Here is an 8474-nt window from a genome sequence, read left to right as displayed (position 1 = left end):
GCCATGCAGTGAGAGCACCGAGTGGTCACTATAAATACCCTGCAACAATTGAACTGTGAAAGACAGAAGATTATGTGGAAAATCTGAGAGTATTTTTCTGAAGACTCCAAGATGAAAAGTTAGGTTTTTGATTACACACACACACACACACACACACACACACACACACACACACACACACACATTTATTTATAGTGTTTTATTCTCAGGGGTATGAAACATAACGCTTCACCCCTATCGTGTCTTGACAATATTGTGGGGGAAACGGGGGGACTGGGAGGGGGCGAATGGGAGCCACTTGCACGCCCATACCCATACTTTTCTCTTCCCCCCCCCCCCCCCCCCCCTTTAAAAAAAAAGCTGTTCAAACTACGGCAGGGTAGTACAGACTAATCCCCAAAGAGGAGAAACCTGCAAACCTCAGTAATCCTATTTACCGAATTGTTCTGACCAGAAACTATAGGGCAATAAGTATTAAAACCCGTTTGTAATTAATTTTCAAAATGATCCTTAAACTGTCCATAGCATAATTGCGTTTCAATTTCCATGATGGATGTAAAACGCGCAATGGCTCTAATGAGGTTATGAGCCTCAGAAGAAGGATATGGGAGCATTTCCACTAAGATGTCGGTATCTGCGCTGTATTCTGGGCTGAGTGGAAATTTCAGTGGAAGTAGCCTATTAGTAGGAAAAAGGCTTCCTGTAACCGCGTATCGTACATATAAATGGAGTAAGGCAAAGGAGGGGGGCGCAGAAAACTTGACACAGCATTCAAGTGATGGTCACTCAACCCATGCACACTCACAGACATTGCGGAGTAACCTACAGCGGACAGGTCACCACGTCGGCGAGACAGAATAAAAAGTGAGCCTCACTTCTTGGCGACTAATCTGCTACTTCAGCCAGGACGCGCACGGGATCTGGGAGCACCGGACCACTTGAGCTTTTCTGTGCGCTCTCTCCCTGCAGTCTGCCGGTCTTCAAAGGATGACCACAGGGGCTCGGTGAAGATCCCTGACTTCACGAGCTTTGTTTTTGCATTAATAAAAGCAGCTTTTAAGAGGACATATTTTGGGGCGGACAAACTCCGAAGTTGCGCACAGTTTGCATTTCTTACTGCTGTGTGCGCAGAAAGTCATCAGTGTCTGAAGACTTTATAAAGGTAAAAATAGCTTTAAATTGTTACTTTTAGAATCTAGATTTCTTTACTGTTATGTTTTTATTCTTAGTTCCTCTCTTACTGATGCATTGTTGCCTTTTGTCTGAGGGTGACTTAACTGTGTCGTGTAACTTCTCGGTAACAGAAGCCTGGATCAACATAAATAAAACTTTTTAAGCTACAAGACTACAGCCACATTTAGACAATGAAGACACTCAAGTTATTAAAAACATAAAAACAGAGTAACTGTTTGAAAACAAGCACGTGGTAAGCAGTTTTGCATAATATTTTGGAAAGCGTATTTGAAGATAAAGTTAAATAGCGCATGGGTAAGATTACTTAACAGTCCATCAAGCTTCGGTCAATCAATTATGATCCGAACTTGGTGGACTATTAGGTGCGTGCAGTACTGTGATTTTCGCTTTGTGGCCCATTAAGAAACTCTTGTGTTATTGTTTTGCGGCGTTGGGAGGATTTTAACCAGCATTTACAGTCGCTCTTGGCGGGGTGTAGCCTAATGGGATTCTGGGACTTGTGAAATTAGGAAATGAAAGGCTTTTAACATTCATACTCAATCTCTCCTGCAGGTGCCCAGAAAAGAAAATACGACCTCACTGTTTCCCCCTCACTCCCCGGGAGCTATGAGCGAACTACGCAGGCATTTCATTATAGGACTGGTGTTACTGATGTGCACGCTCACCGACCACTGCGGCGAAAGCGCGCCCTCCACGGTCCCAACAGGGGACGCATCGGCCGGCATGGACGAGCAGCAGGACTTGAGGCGGATGGTGGAGATCGTGAAGCAGGTGGAGGGGAGTCGGGGACGCCACAGTGCCAAAACAGAAGCGCCGGCAATTTCACGGGAGACGAGCTCTCCGATGGAGCAGAAGGATTTTCGGGACCTCAAAGCATTCAGAGGGAATCAGGCTGTCGGTGAGTTTTCTTCCAGGAAGGAATCTTAAGTTGGATGTACAGTCAGGGATGTAGCATACTGCGATATGGAAGTTTCATAGAGAAGAACAATTTCCTCTCTATTTTCTCGTTAAGGCTACCAAGTGCATGCAATATAACCAAAACTATTTGGTTATAAAACCACTATACTTACTGATAGTACTGACGGTTATTTGAGGGTCATTTGGGCCAACTGGCCCTTTAAAGCTCTCTTACTATATTTTGCTTGATAAAAACATCCTTGTTCTATGTGTTGTGATGGATAACTCCAGAGCTGATATTTTAAGGCCTCCTGATAAAAATATGCCATCCATCCATTTTCTTCTGTCTATATGATACAGACTAAAACTTGACACCCTTTCCTTATCTCCTCTCTTTAAACAGTCATATTTCCCAGAGATCTAAGAAAGAAGGAGAAGTTCATAAAATACTTAACAGGTAAGACATTACTGCAAAATCAATGTCTTTTAAAGTGTTTGCTAAAAAGATTCCTACAAAAACAGGCCAGGGAAGTCAGCTATAGCACACAAAAGTGAATTACAGCTTCAGACAATGACTACAAAACAGATGTTATTGAAGGTTGCTGCGGCAACGTTCTTAAAGCCTCCTCTCTGTTCTTGTTTCAGGTCCGCTCTCCTTCAGCCCCAAGTGCAGGAAGTCAGTGTATAAACTCTACCACCACACGAGAGACTGCACGATACCTGCATGTAAGCTGCCATTACACTGGCCCTCTTGACACCCTGAGTAAAGATCTTGTCCGTTCAATGTCAACACACTAAACCACTCACTATCTGTCCATCCTATTTTCTTTCCTCAGACTTCAAAAGATGTGCACGGCTTCTGACACGGCTAGCAGGCAGCCCACAGTGCACGGAGGGGTAGCACACACCAGGTACGGTACCATGTTCCTCTGATTCAAACATGAATTTTTTATGGCGAACAGCTTGTTAATGTGTCTCGTTGAACGTAGACAACAGAGTTCAGAGCACATTATAGACCGTGTGTGGGTGTAACACAGTCATTAATGTTGAATGGGATGTGATAAGGAGGAAGTATGAGGTAGTCTTCAAGGTCATTTACTTGAGCAAAATTAACAAGGCCATGTGGTAAAACTGCAGCCACAAGTAAAAGTCTTCAGCGTGGACTCATGTGCTCTGAGCTGATTTGTTGTTACTAGAGTAGCATTGCTAATGCATGCATGTTTTTTGGTATCAGCTTGCTTTTATAGTTCTATAACTGTCACTACGTTATATACAGGATTGTAGTTATAATCTGTACAAACGCATTACAGCTTGTTTTGTTTGTTTGTTTTTTTCATTAACGTAAATTTGATTGGTAACATAACTACCGTATAAAGCAGAAAGAAAGAAAGGTATAGTTCTAGTGCCATTTCTCTCTTAAAAGTTGGCTAGAAGTACAAAATACTTCTTAATTTGACTGAACTTACAGTCATTAAACATACTGTGTTACTTTCTACTTCTGTGGTACAGATAACTAAACTTCCACTCAAATATTGTACTTTATGATGCATTCAAACGTTAAATGAATGTCCATTTTATGAATCTGTATTTCGAGCCAAGCTCTATAATATATTAATACACTAATCTATAACAGTATTTATATTTAAAGCTATTTTTACTATTTCCTATAAGCACTTAACTGTGTTTTCTTCTAGCTCGGCAGCAGAGTTCAATTATTACATTGAGCACTTAAAGCATAAAATTACTGCTTACATAGAATTAATTGAGAATAATGATGTAATCAAGCACTTAAATTCTCACTACACTAAATCATTAGTAGTACTAAGAATAATTTTGCTTAAGTAAAAGACTAGATTCAGGATATTACCTTTTCTTTTTTTTTTACTTTTGTGTGATTCGTATTTAATTAAGAATAATAAGAATAAATAAAATGTTTGCACTGCATGAATTATCAGTGTCATTCAGAGTCAAAAACCTCTCCGGTTATGGTTATAGTGTAATGGTTATGTTGTTCTGAGGCACTACTCAGATGTTTGTTCTCCGTGGTGATATGCTTGCTGTGTCCACACACACACGCCCTAACAGTGGCACAGCGAGAGCAAAGTATCAAATTTCTTATTATTTGTGATTGTTTCTGAAGAGGGGAGAATTTTTCAGGTGTTTTCAAGTTGGTCCTGAATATCACGTCTTCTTTGTTACAGGTCAAAGTCACACACGAGTCCTTCAGAAGAAAAAAAAACTTGGGAAAAAAGTGCCTTGGACAGTAAGGAAGCCTAAATCTGACCAGCCCCGACGGACACTAGGCACAGTATTGTCATTCACTGAGGTCTCCTTCTGCTAAGGCGTGGATGGGTGCCACCCACCACTCAGGCTGGGCCTTGATGGTTAGCTGTCACCGCATGGGGGAGCAACCCAGGCAACAAAACCCAGACCAGGATAAAGACAGTGAAACTGAAGAGTGGAGAAGATAAAGAAACAAGCGGTTGAGACACACCAACCTGGGGCCTCTTCATGCTGGGATCCAAAAAAGATGTTGCTAAAACAAAACAAAAACATATTTTTCTTCATTTATTTTGCTCAAGAAAAGAGCGAAATCCAAATATGCTCAACCCTGCCTGTACTACCTTCTACACAGACAAGTTTTCACAGACCTCCATCTGGCAGTCAGTGCATAGTTTCAGCCACTTGTGCTCATACTGAGAAAGAACTGTGATTAAATTATTAATTGCATGAATTTTCCTCTGCATCTTTGTGAAAAAGATAAAAAATAATAATAATAAAACAAAAGAAGTGGTTGTTGGATTTTGGTAGAGTGCAGTACAGAGTATATTTATGTATTTGAGTCATCCAAAGGTAACATTGTACATAATGTAGGCCATCTTTAAAAGCAGGAGCAATATCTTCACGCTGTAAAGCGAAACATAAAAAGAAGCCACCGATGTACCATAAATTAACATGACTGGCATTTCCCAAAGGGGTGTCCAATATATATATATATATAAATATATATATACCATAGCTATATTTAAAAATGAAATATACTTAAATAAATTATGAGATTGGTACAAATATGGATTGCCTTTCTTTTCTTGTGCGATATTTTGCTTTGCATTCCCATCTTGAATTAGGAATGATCCTCGAATAACCCTGTGACTGGACTGAGTCCTGGAACATCTGATCCTGTGAACTTCCCACTGCTATTTCAGACAGACTGTTAAAAAAGATCAACTGGCAAAGCTCAAAGTGTTCGAATACATGTTATTGCAACATGATTTTTTTTTATGTGATCACTTTCCAGATGTGGCGGTCAGCAGATTTCACTTGCTTTGCAGCAGTCACATTGAGAAAGGAGTTCCTCTTAAAAGGCTGAGTCACTCAGGTTTTCCTGTATATTTCTACTGGTATCTATTCATCAAAACCTTTTATTGTTATTTGAGCAGGTTTTGAGAAGTTTCCTGCAAATGCACTTAAGCAAAGGTGAATGTACAGTGCTTAACAAATTTATTATATCTAATGTAGGGCCTAAATTAAGAATACTGGTTATTACCAAAAAGGATGAGTTACTAATATGCTCAAAATTACATTTATTTACTGCTATCCCTGTAAATACAACAGAAAAAATAGTTTTAGTGGTTGAATGTTATGTTTCATTCATTTATGACTTCTCTAGCTCAAATTTGGGTATAGAAACTTATTTAATTTTGTCACTTACTTTTGTAAGTAATGCAATTCGGTTTATTACTTACCTAATAAATAACAATATATTATTAATTTTAAACAACCTCCTATGTTTTCTTCATTTTTATGGCAAATCGAATAAATTTATTAAGCACTGCAATATGTTTTTTGTTTGTTGTTGGTTTTTTTAAAGCATTTTAAAGGAGGAATGGGACCCACGAAAAGCAACACCATTGTTACTGTGGATGTGCTACAGACCACAACAACTGACAGGCTTCACTGAAACCAAATTGTGATAAAGAAATTGAATGCACACTAATATCAATTAGCAATTATGCTGATTAAGGGGAGGAGATAAATAACAACAAGACAGAATTAATTAAAAAGTATACAATTCTATTGACAGTTATATTATCTGTAAATCCACAACTGGTGCAAAAATAGTCCCTACAAAGACAAAGATCAAGTTTACTGCCACTATATGCAGATTACATGGACGACTGATTATCTAAAATACACCTCAAACATGGCAAAATACTTGAGTACTTTTCGGGTTCTTTTGGGTGAACTGGCCCTTTAAATAAGTGCATCAAGATAAAGTTCTCTTAAGCCTTTTGCATGAAATTTGAACCCTGTACAGATGCAACTGCTGCAGACTGAATATTTTTGCAAGAAATTACTTTCGAGGGAAGCTTAATTTGTTTGGGTTTGATCCTAACCAAGACAAGAAAACACTCACACTGCTTGGAGGACCTTGAGTTGAACTTCATAAAGAGATTAAAGTTGGCTCTGCTCTATTCAAGTATCCCAGTGAGACAGAGGCAGTTAGCCAGTATGCATTTATAGCAGAAGCTAAAGCACCTTCATGGAATTAAGTCGTTTATTTCAAGGTACTCTGTGAAAACAGACCACCGTGTATGTTTTTAAAAATTAGACTACTAAAATATCTATATATTTTCTTGATCTTTTTTTCCAATTCAGGGTTACAGTGGGGCTCCAGCCTATCCCTGCTGTCACACAGCAAGAGTTAAATAGATCACCAGTCTGTATCAGGACTTACACAGAGACAGATAACAATTTACACCTATGGCCAATTTAGAATCATTAATTAACCGAACATGCATGTCTTTTAGAAGACAGCAGGACGTCAGTGTACCCAGAGAGTACACGCAAACCCCACAGAGAGGCCCCAGCAGCTGGAAGATTCAAGCCAAGGACCTCCTTTCTCCCCAAAGGGGAGCAACTTAAAGACTAAGAAGAGCTCTTGTACAATAATATAATCACTTTTTATGTAAAGTAAGGTAAGGCTGATACCATTTCTGTTTTTACACTAAATAAGAGGCTTGAGCTGGTTAACTTAACATAAATGGTGGTAAATGGACTGATTCTTACATACCGCTTTTCTACTCTCCTGCAGTACTCAAAGCGCTCTATACAACATGCCTCATTCACCCAATCACACCCATTCATACAAGCGCTTTCCTCTATACTTTAGTGCTGTTTAGCTAACATTCACACACATTCATACTCCAATGGATGTATGGGAGAGCAACTGGGGGTTACTATCTTGCCCCCAGTTGGGGGGCAAGATAGTAAGATATTTGGCATGCAGACTAGGTGGAGCCAGGGATCAAACCACCAACCTTCAAATCAGTAGCTGACCTGCTCTACCACCTGAGCTACAGCCCATGGTGAAAAGATCCAAATTTTAAAAAAACAACAACAAAAAAACTATTTCATCATCAACCTTTAAAGCTTACTATTTAGAATACGAGTTTTTAAATTGTACAAAAAATGTTTACTAAGGCATAAAAAAATTAGTTGCAATTGAATTGAATTGAATTGATTGAATTGAATTGATATACCTTTATTAGTCCCACAAGGGGAAATTTCATAAGGCTGCCGACCTATTGCACGCAATGGCGGTGCCATCTTACCCTCCGACCATACATACATTACACAAAACATCACATGGGGAAGACAGGTCAGAGAGGTATAACAATGGAAAATGCACCACATGAGGAAAGATAAGGAAAAAAAAAACTCCCCCCAGACTGAGCTCCAACAGGGAGATCAGTTTGAGAACAGAAAAAAACACCTCTGCACATAGCACATAAAAAAACTCTTAATACACATGACAAGCAACAGGGGTGGGTAAAGGGTGAAAGGCAGCCGAATTAGACAGTACATCCGGGCCTGCGTGCGCTGGTCTCCTTGATCCCCGTCAGCATCGGAAGGGAATAAGCGTCAAAGGCGTTTGGAAAAGGAGGGGGGATGATTGTGTGCATATATGCATGACCTCAATAGAAGCTCAAATACTTTTTTTTTCTTCTTTTTTTGGACACAGGCAAGACCAGTCTGTTTTATTTAGCACTGAAATAAAGTATGCTGGGGAAAGTAAGCCAGGGAATTAATTTGCATACTAAATAACTTGTACTGATTTTCTGGCATAGCTTAAAGAGTAGTTTGACATTGTTTTGAAATCATATTTAATAGCTGTCTTACCTAGACGTAAATGGGGAGATTTCCGACATGCTCTCGTCTAAATGCCAGATACAAAGTAACATTCAAAAACTAGTTCACTAGCCCAGCTGAGAGTCAATATAGGGAAGGAGCTGGTTTGTCTAAAGCTAACTTAAGGTTATGTATATAACCCCGGTTCTCTGAGTAGCATGAGTGAGCGTCTCACTATCCGATTGTTCAGT

General features: G+C 39.4%; 1 protein-coding gene across 1 annotated transcript; it reads left to right on the top strand.

Moving 5' to 3' along the window:
* Window positions 1-420: 420 nt before the first annotated feature.
* alkal2a (ALK and LTK ligand 2a) lies at window positions 421-5208 on the top strand. Its single transcript, XM_086264039.1, has 6 exons — window positions 421-1162; window positions 1747-2092; window positions 2495-2548; window positions 2737-2817; window positions 2928-3002; window positions 4293-5208. Exons 2-5 carry the CDS (start codon window positions 1801-1803, stop codon window positions 2990-2992), a joined length of 492 nt encoding a protein of 163 aa, XP_086120165.1. The 5' UTR covers window positions 421-1162; window positions 1747-1800; the 3' UTR covers window positions 2993-3002; window positions 4293-5208.
* The last annotated feature ends 3266 nt before the right edge of the window (window positions 5209-8474 follow it).

This window comes from Aulonocara sp. 'chitande type north' Nkhata Bay, linkage group LG15 (assembly GCF_057382095.1).
Source record: "Aulonocara sp. 'chitande type north' Nkhata Bay isolate Kocher_YH1m ecotype deep benthic linkage group LG15, A_spYH_male_GT1.1, whole genome shotgun sequence".
Taxonomy (NCBI): Eukaryota; Metazoa; Chordata; class Actinopteri; order Cichliformes; family Cichlidae; genus Aulonocara; species Aulonocara sp. 'chitande type north' Nkhata Bay.
The sequence above is the reverse complement of the archived record's forward strand: the minus strand, read 5'-3'. Positions and strand labels throughout refer to the sequence as shown.

What these genes read in the sequence shown, in the direction of transcription:
- alkal2a (XM_086264039.1), top strand. Translation starts at nt 1,801, where the DNA reads ATGAGCGAACTACGCAGGCATTTCATTATAGGACTGGTGTTACTGATG. An exon ending in CAGAGGGAATCAGGCTGTCG is followed by an intron (nt 2,093 to 2,494) that starts GTGAGTTTTCTT and finishes CTCTTTAAACAG; the next exon opens with TCATATTTCCCAGAGATCTA. An exon ending in GTTCATAAAATACTTAACAG is followed by an intron (nt 2,549 to 2,736) that starts GTAAGACATTAC and finishes TTCTTGTTTCAG; the next exon opens with GTCCGCTCTCCTTCAGCCCC.